Source organism: Onychostoma macrolepis, chromosome 01, assembly GCF_012432095.1.
Source record: "Onychostoma macrolepis isolate SWU-2019 chromosome 01, ASM1243209v1, whole genome shotgun sequence".
Lineage (NCBI taxonomy): Eukaryota > Metazoa > Chordata > Actinopteri > Cypriniformes > Cyprinidae > Onychostoma > Onychostoma macrolepis.
In genome coordinates this window covers 11,452,727-11,471,149 of record NC_081155.1, presented here as the reverse complement: position 1 = coordinate 11,471,149, position 18,423 = coordinate 11,452,727, and the positions used below count along the sequence as shown (strand labels likewise).

Here is an 18,423-nt window from a genome sequence, read left to right as displayed (position 1 = left end):
AGTGCCGGAAAGGTGAAACAAGCCGCTTTGATTCAGATATGTGTGTGTGTGTGTGTGTGTGTGTGCTCAGTAACGCTGTAACTCCTCCTCCTCTCTCAGATCTGGAGGGTTTGGTCGACACCAGTGTGGCAAAGATCGTTTCTGACCGCAATCTACCGCTGCTCGTGAGACAGATGGCACTCCACGCCAATGTGAGACCCCTTGTCTTTTGTCTCTTTTTCTTCTGAAGCCTAATTCTGACACAGAATAAAAAATTCATCTGTGAGTGGGGCGCAAATTTATATTTCAAAATTTGGACGTTTTACCCAGAAGTGTGAGTTCATATCTTGCGATTCAGAGTTTACATCTCACAATTCTGATTTTTCTTTTATTTTTGGATTTTTTTCCCCCCCAACAATTTTGAGCTTTTTCCCCCTGGGAATTCTGAGTTTATATCTCACAATTCTGTCTTTTTTTTATCTGAGTTCTGAGGGGTTTTTTCTCTGCCTATAAAAAAAAAAAAAGTTTATAGCCAGAGAAAAAAGCCAGAATTAAGAAGTAAGTCAGAATTGAGAGCTACGAACTCAGAATTGTGAGGAAAAAGTCATAATTGCATAAATAAAAAGGCAACTGCAACTTTTTATCTCAATTAAGTTTTTATTAGATTTTTTTATTCCACGGTGGAAACAAGCTTCAAGGTGTTTTTGACCTCTGCACCTTTGTTTTTCCCCTGCAAAAAAAGGCCTGTCTGACATCGTATGCAATTCATTCACTTAACATTGAGAAAAAGATTTAAAATGCTAAAACCAGAAATGTTTGCTAAGTTAATTCAAATTTTTTAATACTTAAGCGCAATTTAAAGTTGTACTTTTTACTTTCACTCAAGTATGTTTTTGGCTTGGACTTTTAATTGAGCAAAATGTCACATTGCTTTCACTTAAGTGTGATTTTTTTTTTTTTTTTTTTGAGAACTTTTTACATCCCTGATTTTTACTCCAAAGTAGCCGTTTTGTTTAGTTGCAAATCATATGTCATAATCTGAGGTGTTATATATGTGGAAAGGATGCAGAGCGAGCGCAGTAATACCGATGTTTGCCTTAACATAAAGCACTAATAAAGACCGTTTCCGTAAAACAGAAAAGTGATTGTAGCATACATGCTCTAACCACGCAGTCTGTTTAGCATAAATTAGCTTTTTTGTCTGGGGTAGTTCTCTTCCCACCTACTGTGATAAGTGGAGAGTTGTAATAAGGCTGTTTGGTGTGAGTCACACACCCACGCTTTCCTCTGAGACCCTCCAAATCACTGCAGGCTTCTGGTGAGCGCGGCCCACTGCCTCCAGCTCCAATTAGCAACACATGCCACAAAATGGCAGGCAGGTCAGGGGAGGATAAACGCAGAACTTGGGTTTCACCCAGGACTATTTTGGGGTGGATTATTAACTTCTTGTTTCCATGGTTACAGGGGAACTTTACGAGACAGAAAGTACTTTAGTTTGGGAATTTATGTGCAATCCTGGCACCATGTTGCTATCCTAGATGAAAGTGTGTTCCAGTATACGGCACTCACCTTTCACAGTCCAATCAACAACTGACTGATAAAATCTGGTCCAACGCTACACGTTTTTTCTTGTTCATTTTGCTTGAAAATTCAGAAGGTGGTCACAGCTTCTGTTTTCGTTCTTTAAACAGTAATTTCAAATGTTCACATTGCATTTGAAGCTTTTTAATGAGTGTTTTATCTGCTTTCTTGTCTTGTATAGATGGCATCGCTGGTGCATCAGTGTAGAGCAAACCCATCAGATGCCTACGCTTCAAAATGGCTGGCGAGATTGAGACACATCAAGAGGATCAGGACACGGGTACAAAAGCTCATATTCATATATATATATATATATATATATGTTTCTATATTTCTATCTATATTAGTGCTGTCAAATGATTAATCGCATCCAAAATAAAAGTTTTTGTTTACATAATATATGTGTGTGTACTGTGTATATTTATTACACATTCATGTATATATTTAAGAAAAATGTTACATTTATATATTAAATATATTTATATATAATATAACTTATATGAAAATAAATATATACATGTAAATATTTTCAAAATATATGCTGTATGTGTGTGTATTTATATATGGATAATAAATATACACACAGTATACACATTATGCAAACTTTTATTTTGGATGCGATTAATCGTTTGATGGCACTAATCTATATCTATATGTAACTTTTGAATGTGAATATGCTGCCATTCAGAAGTTTGGGATCAGTTTTTTAAAATGTTTTCTGCTCATCAAGGCTGAATTTATTTGATCAAAAATACAGAAAAAAAATTGTGAAATATTGTGAAATATTATTGCAATTTAAAGTTTTCTATGTTTATAATCTTTAAAATATAATTTATTCCAGTGATGCAAAGCTGAATTTTCAGCATCATTACTCCAGTCTTCAGTGTCACATGATCCTTCAGAAATCACTCTGATATGCTGATTTATTATCATTGTTGAAAACAGGTGTGCTGCTTAATATTTTTTGGAAGCTGTGATACTTTTTTTCAGGATTCTTTGGTGAATAAAAAGTTAAAAAGAACAGCATTTATTTAAAATAGAAATCATTTGTAACAATATACACTAAGTAAAAAATGTAGTGACCCCCAACTTTTAAACGGTAGTTTTTTTTTGTTTTTTTGTTTTTTTATAGAAATGAATACTTATTCAGCAAGGATGTGTTCAATTGATAAAAAGTGATATAACAATATTTCTAACAATATAATTTTTTACTATTGAAAAAAAACATAACCCCAAAGTTTTGTTTGGTAGTGTCTCTATATGCTGGATGAAATATATATTACACGGTGGATGTTTTCTCCATCAACAGGCTCAGGAGGAAATTCAGTCGCGCCCCACTCACGCAATCTCTCTGACCCAAAGCCACGCCCCCATGCAGAATAAACCCGCCCACCAGCCCTCCGGCTCTGCTTCGAACCCGGACACCGGCCCGAGGAAGAGGCTGGTGTCCACTGTCGACGATTTCACAGACTTTGTTTAGCGAGAGACCAGTGATGTATTTTTAACTGAGACCGAGTGACGCTGCGTTCCCATCAGTCCAGAAAATGAATCCACTCCTGAAGGCGGAGCGCAGTGAGGTTTGGTGTTAGTAAGATGTGATCACCTTTAAAACCACCCAACGTGCCACAGGAAGTAAGAGATCCACTCAGCCGGGACACAGCTTCACTCAACGCTGTGACTGTATGAATGAATTTCACAATGCGCGGCTCCGACTGCTGAAAGATGGATGTAAACGCATGCACTGGCATTATCAGCAGTCGTTTTTAGCAGTACGACTAAATTGCACACGCACACGGTTAACACGCTTTCCTGTCTCTACCCATCTTCATCCACACGTTTCTTTCTCTAGAGCAAACTTGTTCACACGCTCATTTTCTCTTGTTTTTCTCTGAATATATGAAAATGGTCTATGATATTAACCGTCCAAACGTTTTGCTTGGTTCCTGTTGTTTTCTTTGTGTGTGATGGTTATTGCTTATCTAACGAGTTTCTAATAGAACAACAGATTCGCAGAACAACAGCTAATAGGGTAAAACCGCATCAGAAGTGTGTGCATGTGTGCGCTTCGCTACCAAATAAAACACTGAACAACAGCAGTATTTGCACATTTCAGAGTCTACTTTCACTCTTGAGTAAAACCTCTGTACTTCTGTCATCATTTACTGTCTAAATCTTGTGTATGCATGTGTATTGTGCAAATGAACTTGGTAAGGGCAATATTGAGTTAGATTATATATATAATACCGTATTGACCCGAATATAAGACGATGTTTTTTCCTTGGAAATACATCTGAAAAAACGCGTTCGTCTTATATTCAGGGTCTAGACTTTGACATGTCAATAATACACCCACAACAATAGGTGGCGCCAAAAACGCATAAAACGAGTGTGCCATGAAATATGTAATGTAATGTGTGTTGTAAAGATCGCGAGTGAAAACAAATGAAAAAGAAAAGCTTACAGCAGCATGATCGTGACTGTCATGTTAGCCTGATGGGACCAAACTTCCTCTGTAAGTGATTTTAAAACATAAGACAGTACCCAGATTTGAAGACTACAATAAGATTTCACGTCTACTGATAATAACATTTTGGTAGGCTACTATGAGTTGGATAGCCTAATTGTTATATAATTCAGATGGGCTACCTGTTATTTCAATGGTATATCAAAATTTTCCAATGTCATTGTTGGTACATTTTACCAGTATTTACCATACTTTCAAAACAAAAATTATAATTGGAAAAATATGCAATATGAAAATAATTTAAGAATAAATGTTTTACAGAGAGAGAGAGAAAAAAAAAACAAAAAAAAACAAGATTTGGTTTTCAAAAAGCCTTTTTCCAACAGGTACATCTGGAAAAAGGGGGGTCGTCTTATAATCAGGGTCGTCTTATATTCGGGACAATACGGTATATATAGCACCTTTCTAAAAGTCAAAACTCAACTCCGATACATCTAGGGCTTCTCACACTTGAAATAGTTAACCCTGGCTTATTTCATGTTTAACACTGCTCATTACCCGGAGTTAACTTGCTGCCGGGAAACCCAGAAATGTGAAAAAGGTCAGTTGGGTTACATAAGAGACTACATAAGATATAGTTTTGAGTTCCCATTTGCTCATATAGCAACAGAAAAACTCCACAATAGTGTTTTCACGGCTTTCTAATCGAGGAAAAATGAGAGCGAGACTAATAACGGCAGTCAGTAGAGAAAACGATGTAAAAATTTACCTTCACTCCTGTATACGCTGTATTATAAAAGCCTGTTTCTGCCACTGAATTAGAAAAAAAAAAGGGAATTTCGACTTCTCACAATTCCGACTTTTTTTTTTTTATCGCAATTGCGAGTTTACATCTTGCAATTCTGAATTTTTTCTCATTCTGATTCAGATTCTGAGAAAAAAAAAGTCAGAATTGCAAGTTTGTATCAGGCAATTTCCGTTAAAAGGGCAGTGTTAAATATTATTTTACAATACATATTACAAAAGAACTATGAAAATGTACACACAATTTTTTTTTAATGAAAATATAAAAAACTGGGTTTTGGTATGCTGATGACCGTTAAAACGCGTCATCGCGGTCTGTGAAAAGGGTTTGCGGTGTCAGGGTCATAGATTGGACGAACGCAGCACGTGATCTGGTCAAATAACGGGCGTTAACGGCTCTAGCATAGCGCGTCCTCATTATATGCTGGGACTGCATCTATTTTTTTCTGAGTGGACTTTTCTGACTGTAAAGGTAAGAAATTCATCGTTAACCGTCACCATTCGATATTTTCCGCTATCGTCGTCTGGTCAGGAAATTAACGGTCCGCGCCCAAGTTCAAAAACACATATTAAAGATAAGTTTAATAGCGACTCTAAACAACGACGGACAAAGCATAAAGCTCCACATGCCAGAAGCAATTGTTAAGAAAATATGCATTTTACCAGCTTATTGTTTTATTCACATCCATGAACGGTTGCGGACAAGTCGAATGAGTCCAACCGCGCTGCTGCTCCACTGTGCACGCGTGCTTGAGGAGAGGTATCCTTCCGCCGCGCGGGATTTCATTTAGTTCGAATTTTTAAAATCTTCACAATTATCATAAAAGAATGTATGCAGGCGATATGATATTATGCCATTAAAATAAGTAATATTTTCAATTGTTTTTAATATTTTTATCATATGTAAAAAAAAAAAAGGAAAATTCTGTATTTTTATTTATTTTATTTTTTAAAGTGAATGTATTTTCAGCAAAGCTGTGGTGGGCAAGTTACTCTAAAAGTAATTCATTGCTAGCCACTAATTACATCTTCAACAGTGTAATTCGATTACTGTACTAATTGCTCTCTCTAAAAAATATTGCATTACTAATTGCTTTCTAAATAAACAAGGATAGATATGAAACTGGTCTTTTAATTCTTTGAAATAAATTATAAAAAAACTGCAGAAATTATTCTTGAACTGACCAAAGTATTTAAAGGGAGTATATATTAAAACATAAATTTTATCTTTCAATATTAAATCCACTGTTGTTTTATATATAATTGTTCTATAGACTATATTTAAAGCAGTTACATCAGAAGCAACAAATAAAATTAAGAGCAATCCCTTATTTTGCCTTTCAAGGTAAATGTTAGTAAATTACTGTAATTAATTAATCATGCATTACACTCAACATTGTCTGTTAATTTAAACATAAGTCAAAAGATAGTGTTGGGTGGAGACGAGTTTTTAGTTGTGATTTTGAAAGACAAGAGAATGGTGAATCAATATCTTGAATTGAAGCCCCACAGGAACCACAGACTCTCAGCTGTCAGACACTTTATTTGACTTTGTCAAGTGCAAAAGCATGTAAAGCGAAGTGCTACAACGTTACAAGTACAACAGCACAATACAACACAAAATGTCAAACCTGCAATCAACACATTACTGTACCTTCAGCATTTAATACAAAAAAAATTAAGACTTTACAATATTGCATGCAAGTATGTTTTGGCACTTGTGACTGGTTTGAAATGGCAGACATGATTTTTTTTTTTTTCTGACAAAAGTACTATCCTGCAAAGAACTACTAAAAAGCCATTATATTTTAAAATGACTGCTTGTGCTGTGTGTAGTTCTGTTGGAAATAGCCATGCTTTCATACCTTTTTTGGGTCTTATTTTATCAAAGCATTTGTGTGAAATCATTTGTGCATACTACGATCCATTTTGTGTACTGAAATTTCTGCTCAGTGCGGTTAAGGCAAACGAGATTAAAACAATGCAATCAAACTCGAATACAATATTTACATCAGGGCACACCAATATGTACAGATAAACACGACCTTTCTAAACCTCATCTGGAATGGCCTGAATAAGAACGTTACTGTAGTGGAAGTGACCTTTGACAGAATCAAAACTCCCTGTAGTGGATATTTCCGAGTGCTTAAGCATAAGCTAATCATCAAATCACTCTCAACTACTCTAAACAATACATGTATTAAGGTCTCATATATTGAATTTAAAGCGGAAAACAACAAACAAAAAAAATCCTGGTTTGGGTTTTTTAAAAAGAGGGTCCCTGAGCATCATCACGGTAAACAACAATTTAGACTTCACAAGAGACATAAAATCAACACATTGTAGAAACAAATACATGAAAATGAATGGTAATTAATATCCTGATGCAGCTTGTGTATAATACTCAAAGAGAATAGTTCTGGAAAGTTGTATGTGAAGAAATAGTACATACTAGTTTAAATATGGCAAAGCACTAAAGCTTGACATCGAAATAAAGTGCTAAGTTCAAAAGAAACTTAAGTTAATTTCTTGTTACTTGAGTAGCAAGCTTTGGCAAAATTATACGGAGAGTAATGCTGTTGTAACTATCTCTTATGTTCGTACCAAGCTTATTTTATTACTTCTGCAAAACATTTTCCATAACACATTCAAATTAAATCACACCAATGCCATCACAATCATTCATATTATAACATCAATACAAAGTGCTTTTTAAATTAGATTCAAAACATCATAGAAGGCAGCAACAAACATACTTGCATTTATCATAAGCTGGTTTTTCATTCATTAACAAACTACTTAATAACAACTACTTAACAATAATAATGCTTTATGGAACATCGCTTTTACCTGCTGGAATAACAAATCCCCATACAGAGAATTCTGGGAGTTGTGCTTGAATGAGGGACGTACCTTTGTCTTAATTCTGTCTCAACTTTTTCCTTACTTCATCTAATATTTCATATCCTACTATTTCATTATCCCACATTTTTGGTCTCCCTTTAAATTCACACTTTCTGGCATGCAATCCCTTCTCAGTTTTCCTTCTAATTTCATCCTCTCTCACTCGCCCTCTGGTCCGTTTTGCTCTGAGAAACCTCTGAATGGAGCTGACATGCAATTATGTCAGAGAATATATATTTGAAATCCTGAGGATTACTAGTTGTTTAGCACCCTGATGGCCTCTTCAGAAGTATGTTAGTGTGAGTGTATAAGTGTAGGTGGGTAAATTGTACAAGTTCATATATTTTCTGGTATGTTTTTGTGTCTATTTTTCGCAACATGCCATTATATTAAGAAGCATGAATTATGCATAAGTACCTCGAAGCATAGCTCTATATTTATGTAATGGCATCAAATATGTACCTGCAATCTGGGTGTGTTTTTATGTCTGTATGTGTGTGAGTTTGTCAGTGTGAGCCCTTTTTGAATAAGCTGTGCCTATTCTGCATCAATGGGTGATACATATACCCATGACCTTAAGATAGCTTCCTTTAACAACACAAAAAAAGAATGTTTCATCAAACATAACTAAAAATATTGTACAACAAATACCATCAAGCTTTAGCCATCCTGCATCAACAGGCGTGCTGTTGTAGTCCTTCATTGTCTCTTTCAGGAGTTTGTTTTGTTGTTGCAACAGCACAAGGTGTGCTCTTGTCGGTTTCAACCTAGTTGACCACCAGGGTCAAAAGGCTGGACTTGAGGTCACTGCAAGTGGGGAAGGAAAAGGGCAACTTGCATCAACTGGAACTTCTTGAGGATTGTAGAAACCATGGTGACCTGCACCCAGTTTCCATCTTGAGACTTTTAGTAAGGCGTTATAAATCAAAATACTTGTGAGTTGGAACTTAAGGCTATGGTGTGTTATTTGGTTTTTAGCAACTAGTATTGCTTTCGCTCTTCTTGAGGGCCTGGTTACAAAACCTGCTGTCACCAGTTCCTCCTTTCTTCATTAAAAGCTTGTAACCCTTGAGCTTTAACATTGCTTGAGTTCCTAAGCCTTACAACTCAATTCCAAACTCCTGCCTGTACTTGTGTACTGACTGGTGGAACCTTGTGATATCAAGGTTTGGGGTGTCCTGAGATAGGTCTGTCTGTGTTGGGGTGCACCTTATTTTTGAGTGGGGGAGGTTTGTGCTTGCGTTTGCGGGTGGGATTCGTAGTAGTGTGTGCAGGGTGCCGGAATACACTGGAAGGAAGGTTCTCACTGTTGGTGGGAGAAATCCACTCATGGGAGCGAGGGATCGGTACAGGGGTAGTTATGTCAGAAACAGGAGCAGTTGAGGAAGCAGACTCTGGAGTGGGAACAGGGGTAGGGACGGGTTTGTTGGCACAGCCAGCAACCTCAGAATCCCTTTGGAAATTTGGGTCCACCTTGTTGGAGGTTCCTTTTACTTTATGAAAAGCCTTGTCAGCCTTTTGGCCTTTTGGATGACTACTGTCCCCCTCAGGTGAACTTGCTTTGAGGGGACCTGAGTCCACCTTGCGAGGGTCTTTCTCAGTCTTGTCAACATCTGCCACCATGGTACTAGGGGTTTCTTGAGTCTTTTGGAGACTATTGGTCCTCTGGGGACTCAAGTCCACCTTATTCAGGCTTGTGGGAAGAGCACTTGTAATTTGTGAGAACTTCTCTGATTTTCTTGACCTTCGATCTCTCTTATTAGGATTTCTCTCAGACACAGGTGCACTTATTACAGTTCTCGGGGGAGATATGCTACTCTCTGCCACTTGTGTACTCCTGTCTGTCCCCTTGTATCTATGTCTCTTCTGTCCTGCAGACTCCAGACTTCTGTGGCGGCGTACCCCTCTGCCCCGTCCTCTACTCTTCCTCAGCAGTCTCTCTAGGCGGCACTCTGTTCGATACAGTTCCTCTGTGGCTTGGGTTGCCCGGTCCAGCTGCAGAAGCAAAGCATCGAATGCTGGGAGGATTCTGCGGAGTGTTGCCTCCATCTCTGCTCTCTCTTTCCAGCCTTGGCCTCCAACTATCACCCCAAGACCTAAGGTGAGGCCTAGTCCCAGACCTGGGGCTTCAGCCAAACTGCAAGGGCTGCTGGATGTGGGACGCCAGGAGGCCTCAGATCCTCCGTCAATGCTGTCGGGAGTTGGGGGAGCCTCGGGAGTGTCCAGAGGAGGAAGACACAAGGACTTGCAGTCGCTAGTTGAAGAGGAACGTGAAGGAGGGAGCTCCATACCTTCAAACCGCACCTTGTGCCGGAACTGTCAGGGAAGAAAGGGATAATGGGTCAAGAGAAGGTGGAATTAAAGGGCAAATGTATGGGATGAAGGTTTAATCTGGAGGACTGGTGACTCAACATACTAGAGTATCAAAGCAAGTAGTCATTTATCCAAAGCAACTTACTGAATACTTTTATAAAGGAAATCACTGGGAGCAAGCTGGGGTAAGGTGCCCAATGGTAACAGCTCATAGCTCATTCTTTGGAGTGTTTGACCAGCAACCATTTGGAGTGTTTGACCAGCATTACTCGCCCTAAGGTTTAGCCACAATCTTTTTTGTGCTCTGCAAATTGCTTTGGATTAAAATCATCTACTAATGTACTACCAAGGAAGGGAAAATGGGATTAGTGGATTATTGAGCTATTCAAGTTTGGCTAAAAAACAGTGAATAAACAAGTGCCTCAGGTAGAATTATCTATTTGTGATTCCGTAAACCTATGCAGAGTTCATAAATATATCAGATACATGCAATAAGACCTAATTCTTGACATGCTATGTTGGATGCATTAGACAAAAGGGCAGGGAATCTTGGGTATTATGGAAGTACAGTACACAGACCTCTTTAGCACGGCTTAGACCCATCCACATTTTGAGGCGTCGTAGGAACAACTCCACCATTTCATAGTCCTGCAGGTCAACGGCTGGACGGTACAGTTCCGCCCTTGCCCGACGATAGTTCCTTAGCAACGCCGAGATCAAAAGCCACAGCAAAACAAGTCGAAGGAGAGTGAAGCTAATGTAGAAGATGAAACAGGAAGCAGCACATGGGGAGGAGCCACTGTCCGGTCGCCATGACAACAGTCCACGCCCATTAGAGCCTAATAACTTCAAGCAAGTAGAGCTAACAGTTCCGTAGCCCTCCATGACAGAGTGGAAAAGCTAAAGGGGAAAAAAAAGATAGTATTTATAAAAACGTTTAGCAAAATCTTAAAACAAGTACTATTCTGAACTGAATCCAGAAAATAAATGTTAAAGTTATTGATCAGAACAGGCTGCTTTTAAGAGATAAAATGTTCACTAATGGCTCATAATTGGCCCATTAAATATTCTAGTTGAGTGAGGGAAATAATTTAACAGTCCCTTGCATCCGCTTCACCATTGTCAACGTTTTATTTTTATTTTTTTTTGCACTTTCTTTATGTAAACAGGCTACAATTTCTTGGAATTTTTATTTAATAATTCAGGAGGAAGGAAGTGTGGTGTGTTCAGATCCAAACATAAACATGCGTATACAAATGAGTACACAGGCACAGACAACTGAACCCACAATACGGTTACCAGTGTTTTGTTAAGAAGTTGCTAGGGCACTGTTATATGGTTGTTAAAGTGATGGTTGCTTACTGGCCCGAGTCAAAAAAGCCCACCCCCAAATCTCTATAATATTCTGGTCTATGGGATTTTGCACCTGCTTTAAAAATTAAAAGCACAACTCTCCTTAACAAGCCACATGATCTGAGACCAAATAGTGTGGAAGAAGTTATGCCCTGATGTTTAATACATTAGTTTTGTGTGTGCTCAAATCCCTCGGTATGAGTAACAGCAATGGTGACGCTTGGCTTAACAAACAACTAATAACAATACCCAGTTTATGCAGCTGAGTAATACACAAGGTCACTTCAGCATGCCAAGTTTTACCTCCCTATGTAGGAAATTTGTAATTCAGGTAGATTCAAGGTCCTTGTACACTCAGTTATGTACATAGTTAAAATACACAAACATTCAGTTCAGATAAATCATAGGCTGACGTCAAGGAGATGTGCTGCTTTATGAACTCACATCCTTTATGCATCTAATAAATGTCTGTAATTATACTTGTTTCCTCTGCATTAGTAGGAAATGTGTTGATGTGCGTAGGTCCCCGGTATAATCATGACAAAATGCATTATTCATTTTCCAGAGAAAACACTGACAGGTTTGTGCTTACCAAGGAACTATGAGTCCATGTGGTTTAAATCATTTTGCAGATGGTGTGCATCAGTGTGTGTGTGTACTAACCAGGTGTCCGGTGTGTGAGTATGCCAACAGGAACACGAGTAGAGTGACTGCAACTGTCAGCAGCTCCCAGAAAGATCTCCTTAGCGTTCTCCCGAAAACCCCCCATTCTCTCATGAAACGCAGCTGGTGTGATGCCTAAAAAGAGAGAAATTAAGTGAATGACAAATAATGCCTCGCTGGTTTGTATTTTCATGTCATTAATTATTGCAGAATTATTGAAGATTTTTTGGCTGTAATAAAGCATAAAAATACTAGGGCTAAGGAAATAAATCAATGCATCGCAAATCGAGAAATTCTGCATCGATTCTGAGATTTTCCAAATGCATCACGATTCTCTCTGGAATCCATTCTAAGCTTAGTTTTTAACAGCAGCTTTAGAAACAGCCGAACTCTGCTTGCTTCCTGTTCCTTACACACACTTGAACCTAAAATAATCATTCATAAAGTTTGAAAAGTTTGAAGCGAATTACAAGGGTTTTTACAGTGATAAAAGCATCATAAAAAGCATTCTGAGCTGAGGTGAAATTACATGACTCAGCTGAACGCACAAGCTATCTTCAGCGCGCTTTTTCATGAGCATTTAAGCGTGCGGTTAAAAACTAGATCAAAGCACCATCTGCTGTTAAAAACTAAGCTCAGAATCAATTCCAGAGAGAATCGCAATGCATTCAGAATCGATCCATGAATCGCGATGCATCAATTTATCATGACAGCCCTAAAAAAACACCATAATATGTTTGCAGACATTTAGGAGCACTGCTAAATTCACATAGGCCTACTTGTTTTGCTGAAAATCAATGCAACAGCCAGTTATTCTACTTTGAAATGTGCATTCTCTGTCAGAATGCCTCTTTTTGTTTTGGTCTCTGTGATTCCACCCACTGCCAATTTACCCAGTAGTATTTCGACACACCGGGTTGCCAGTTGGTGGAAAACACTGTGTACTGCAGCCATAGAAGCCAGCAAACAAACTGGGTCAGAAACTGCAGATTCTACCCAAACTAAAAAGCCTCAGCATCCATCTGAAAATCTCTATCTGGCAACCTGCATGAGCATCGAGCTTGAGTAGGAGGGGGCAGGAGAAACAACTCTCTCCAATATTCTGAATTTGGACTGGACTGATTGCTGTCAATATTATATACAGAACCTTTAAATATTTAGTGATGTCTGGCCTGATGTGTACAGGAGAAGAACTTGAGGTGGGAATTTATAACTTTGCAGATGTGTGTCTGCATAACAGTAGCATTCATTTAGCTGTCCCGAACAAACTTATTAGCAGGACAATCCCGCTGGAATAACCTGAGGTTAGGTGCCTTGCTCAAGGGCACAATGGTTCATTTTTCTAGTTATCAGTACTGAACTTCATCTAGTACACCATCTGACAGTACTATTCCATATTTATAAGCACTGGAAAAAAATGATAGTAGAGACTTTGCAACATCATTTATTAAGGCATGGCATTCTGTAGCTCCAACTGTAGAGCATGTTTCTAACAATGCTGAAGTTGTGGGTTTGATTCCCATTTGCTCACCTTGAGAACCAGTAGGAAGAGCAGAGTCGCGCTGAGTTGGGTAAGAACCTGGTTCTGCTGAGCCAGAGGAAAGAAGTCCGTAAAAGTGTCCCGTTGATGTAGAAATGACCCCCATTGGTGGGCGGACAGCACAGAGCGGCTCAGGTGTAGCGAGGCAACAGAAATAGCCAACAGCAGACTGCAAACACTTGCTATGTTCCACAAACGCAGAAAATAGCCACGCCCCTGTTTCCAAGCAACCGCGCACTCACGTACAGAGAAATAGATCACGAAGACCAGCAGGAGGAGCTGTGAGAGAAAGAAAGAACTTCATGAACCTCTGCCTTTCTTCAGACAGCAAAAATTAACTGAAATAATAAGATCGGCTTTCAAAAGTGTTTTGTGATTGGCTGACGTTACCGTGAGGAACAGCGGCAGGTCCATGCCGTGACTGAGCGTGTGGAGGCTGCAGGTTTTGAGGTCCAGACTCAACTGAGCACGCTCAGATACAGGAAACTCCAGCAGGAACGTGAAGACGGCCAACAGATCGGTGTTGATGTTATAGAGGGGAAACTCCACGAATAGAGCCCTGGTCCTGAACACAAACACACAAAACATCAGAGAACAGTAGTTCTCCGTATCGTTCCCTCCAGTCAATCAGACTAATGGAAAATAAAATACTGTCGTAATATTTGTGCCATGCACTAATTGAGAAATCAATAATAAAAAAATCAATAAATGTAATATAATAAAACATGTTTTACATAAAAGAAATTTAGCAATCAAAAAAATATTTAATTGATTGATAAAAACAAATATATATATTCAAAATAATTACATTTTTTACATTTTTAAATCTTAAAATAAAGCAATGAATTATGACATGCCTAAACAAGAAAAGAAAAATATATATATAATACAATATAATATAAGAATTATACATTAAAGACATTTTAAAATCTATTATAACATTTTTTGCTTACCAATCTGGTGATGAAATCAAATAATTTAATTGAAAATATTAAATAAATAACTTGGTAATCTAGCAAATTATGAACAAATTTAAAGTTATTTCTCATTAGGTAATCATTTCATGACTGATAATGGTAATAAATGTTTAGCTCAGTTTTGAGAAGCCAACTGTTGTTTTTTATACATTTATCCACATTTATACAGCTTATATTTGAGGAAATTGATTTGATCAATTTCCTAAAAGGCCTATTGTGTGGTGCAAATGAGTGTGCAATGAAGAGTCAATATAAAACAACTTCCTTCTTCTTCTTCAGTCTTTTTTTGAGCATCTCCTCACTAACTGATTAGTATGCATTGGCTGTATATATCAGTGAGTGTGTGTGAGTTTATACTCACAGTGGGTCGAGCCACTGGTGTGTGTTGAGTTGATTGATCAGAGCTCTGGAGTCCTGCATGGTCCTGCTGAGATCCTGCACGAATCCAGCGCTGCTGTAGACAGACACCTGCCCCCAGTGCCACACACTGCACACACATCAACCCTGCATGAGAATCTCACTGACATGCGGACGAGGCTCCAGAGCGCAGGAGAAAACAAAGACAACCTCTGAACCAGAAGACATGATCCAAGATCAGCCTGGGTCATGATTAATTCATCTAAAGATCTGTACAGACTGAACGCACACTGATTGGCCTCCAGTTTATTTGACCCTTGTATTCCAGAACAAAAAAAACAAGAGATCAAAAGCCAAATTTGGATGACAACAGTTTCACAGACTCCTGTCTAATGAATCCTGGGATTTTCAGTTTGGCCGAAAAGAAGATGACAAATGCATCATGTGACTCTCACCCGCTGCTCTGAGCTGTACTGATACTCCAGTTCTGCACCAATTCTGAGGCTGACTCCGCCCACCTGGCCGGGACACACCCAAACCACGAGGCTGCTGGGAAATAGCCAATGACGGGGCATTCTGGAAGACAGCAAGAAAGATGGGGGTCAAAGTTCATGAGTGATTGGTGCTTTTATTATTTGTTTCCTAAGAATGTATCAGTGTTGGAAAGGTTACTTTGGAAATGTAACGGGTTACAGATTACAAATTACCCTATCTAAAATGTAATTAGTAGATTAACTATTTCAATTACTTTAACTAATCATGTAACTGATTACTTTTGATTACTTTTCTGAATTTACATTTCTATTTTTTTCCCCCGAAATTTTTCTAAACTGTTAATCATTTTAAAACATTTAAAGCAGGCAGGATTAACCTTACAGTAGTACTCGACACTGATGTCAGACTTTTCAAATCCTTCATCACTTGAATTAAGATTATAATAATTCAATTTTAAAGCACGGCCACCACAAAATCAGACTTTAGCAAATTATAACAAGAAATAGTATTAATAGCTATGATACTGTTTTTGAAATCAAATCTTTGCATAGCTATGACAGGAAACACTGACGTCTAACAATGCCTGGAAAAAAAAACAGTTAATTAAAAAAATAAAGCACATACATGGAAATAATATAGTTATCGACTAAGCATGTGTCCTAAACTCCTGAAATATTGGTGTCTCATATTTTAGAGCAATCGATGCAATTTGGCAAAGAAATGAATCAAATCTCTCTCTCTCTGTCTGTGTGTGAAAAAATTCAGATGTAACCCCTTTCTAATAGTTAACATTTTCCTAACTGTAATTAAATTACACATTTTTCTCAGTAACTGTAACTGATTACAATTACATTTATTTTGTAATTAAATTATGTAATTCAGTTACATAAACTAGTTACTCCCCAACACTGGAATGTAGTGAAAATTCAATTTAAATGAACAAAGTTTGTTCAAAGTTTGAACCTCTTACTCATCCACCTTATATGAATGTGTGTGTCTTTGAGAAAAAATCAATTTCAGTCAGAATGAAACGCTCAGTCTGACATCAGCACTGCATGAACACTCTTTGTCGATCTCATTGTTCTCGGGAAAATGAAAGAACATTTCATCCATCTGCGAGTGCTGACCTCTCAATGGCAGGAGTGAAATCATGCACACGTTCTTTATACAAATCCAGGAGTACCAACAAAGGTAATAAAAGCAGAAAATGAGCTGCTTTTTGCACGTAACACTTTCCTGAAACAACAATATTCTGCCTCAAACTTTTTCCAACAATAATAAAATTGTTGTTAAATAGCCATTTATATAATATCCTCTAAAGAATGTGTTTCTTCATAAGTTGCTTTGGATAAATGTAAAAATAAATAAATAAATAATATTACTTTATATTTATTGTATTATATTTATATTTATTCTATATTTATTATATTCTAATATGATATATTTATATATATTTTTCTATATCTATATTGTTTATGTGGTGGTGGAGCACCTGGCTGAGCTCTCAGCTGTCGGAGGCGGGGTCGACCTATCAGCAGGCTGCTCGTCTTCTCCATCAGGTCAGGTCCATCCAGTAACCGTGGTAACAGGGAGTCTGAGAGCCACGCCCACACATCTTCACGTCTGCAGACAGAGGATCAGACAAGTTAGAGACACGCGTGTGTGTGTGTGTGTGTGTTACAAACGGACTGTGACGCTCAGAGAGGCTCATGGTGTGAAACAGCAGCCACCTGTCGAAAACACTACATCAACATACTGTCATCTCACCTCCCTCTGTCTGATCTCATTCATCAACACACACATACACTTCTGTCAGACTGACTGTGTAGAGTCTGACCCGACAGATGGGTGAACAAAAGAAACAAGACAACACGGAAAGACTGTCAAAGTGTGCTGTTGGGCAGGATTCAGCAGTGCACCATATCCTAAAGAACAATATTAGTTTGTTTCCGCCTCTGAAACAACTTTTGTGCTGACGTAACCAAGAAGGCGTGTGTACAGAAATAAAACAGTATTGCTATTTTATTTTATTGCTATACTAATACCAATATTAATGTTTAGTAATATTTAAAACAGCTTATATTTATGAATATTCAAAATAATAAATATTAATATTAACATAATTAAATACACACTGATATCAATACTGCTATTAATATTATCAGTATTCATAATAATTTATAATACCAATTACAGTGACAGTAATTAATATCAATAATATTAACACAGTAATGATAAAGTATTATATAAATACTAATTAAAATTCTTAAAATGTAAATAATGATTAATATGAAGTTATATTAAGATGTATTGGAGCAGGAAAGATGCCGGCATGCCAAAGCCTTGTCTAAAAAGTTTAAACAAGTTTTAAAAGGTTTATAAAAATTAATTAATTTTTAAATGAAAAGTTTAAAATCATCTATTATACATTGATGAAACCTAACTATTAATTATACATTATAATTAATAATCACTTATAATTAAGAAATATATTAATTTAAATAATAATAAATAAATTGTTAATATTTATCAATATAAAATTTGCCAAAAGCTTGTCTAAAGTTTAAACTTGTTTAACACCCTTTACATTTTTGGCTTTAAGCTTATTGAGTCAGAACATTCTTTAATATCTAGTCTACATTCCCCTGTATTTGTTTGTTGCTGAACAAAAGTTGTGGAATGCTAATTGAGCTACATCTGTGTGTATGTGTGTGGGGGTGTGTGTGTGTACCTGTTTTTCTATTCAAGTGGGGACTTAAACCTGAATACACACAGACTCATGGGGATTTGTGTTACGGTGGGGACCTAAATTGAGGTCACCACGGGTAAACAAGCTAATAAATCACACAGAATTAATTTTTTGAAAATCTAAAAATGCAGAAAGTTTCCTGTAAGATGTAGGGTTGGTTGGCAATAGAATATACAGTCTGTACAGTAGAAAAAGCATTACGCCTATGGAGAGTCCCCACAAGGATAGCAAACCAGACGTATAT

General features: G+C 37.5%; 2 protein-coding genes across 6 annotated transcripts in view; one reads left to right on the top strand and one right to left on the bottom strand.

Moving 5' to 3' along the window:
* Positions 1-3,665, top strand: part of tsc2 (TSC complex subunit 2) — a 65,331-nt gene extending 61,666 nt beyond the window's left edge. For all 4 annotated transcript variants that reach the window (XM_058776526.1, XM_058776533.1, XM_058776540.1 and 1 more), the window contains 4 exons: positions 1-12; positions 100-191; positions 1,742-1,840; positions 2,870-3,665. The exon at positions 1-12 is cut by the window's left edge and continues 67 nt beyond it. In XM_058776526.1, coding sequence (XP_058632509.1) covers positions 1-12; positions 100-191; positions 1,742-1,840; positions 2,870-3,040 — 374 coding nt within the window. In that variant the 3' untranslated portion in view covers positions 3,041-3,665. The remainder of the gene's footprint in view (positions 13-99; positions 192-1,741; positions 1,841-2,869) is intronic.
* A 2,686-nt stretch (positions 3,666-6,351) lies between these two features.
* Positions 6,352-18,423, bottom strand: part of pkd1a (polycystic kidney disease 1a) — a 112,796-nt gene continuing 100,724 nt past the window's right edge. For both annotated transcript variants that reach the window (XM_058776508.1, XM_058776513.1), the window contains 8 exons: positions 16,923-17,053; positions 15,391-15,511; positions 14,940-15,065; positions 13,992-14,166; positions 13,593-13,880; positions 12,062-12,196; positions 10,625-10,945; positions 6,352-10,048 (listed from right to left, as the gene is read on the bottom strand). In XM_058776508.1, coding sequence (XP_058632491.1) covers positions 8,894-10,048; positions 10,625-10,945; positions 12,062-12,196; positions 13,593-13,880; positions 13,992-14,166; positions 14,940-15,065; positions 15,391-15,511; positions 16,923-17,053 — 2,452 coding nt within the window. In that variant the 3' untranslated portion in view covers positions 6,352-8,893. The remainder of the gene's footprint in view (positions 10,049-10,624; positions 10,946-12,061; positions 12,197-13,592; positions 13,881-13,991; positions 14,167-14,939; positions 15,066-15,390; positions 15,512-16,922; positions 17,054-18,423) is intronic.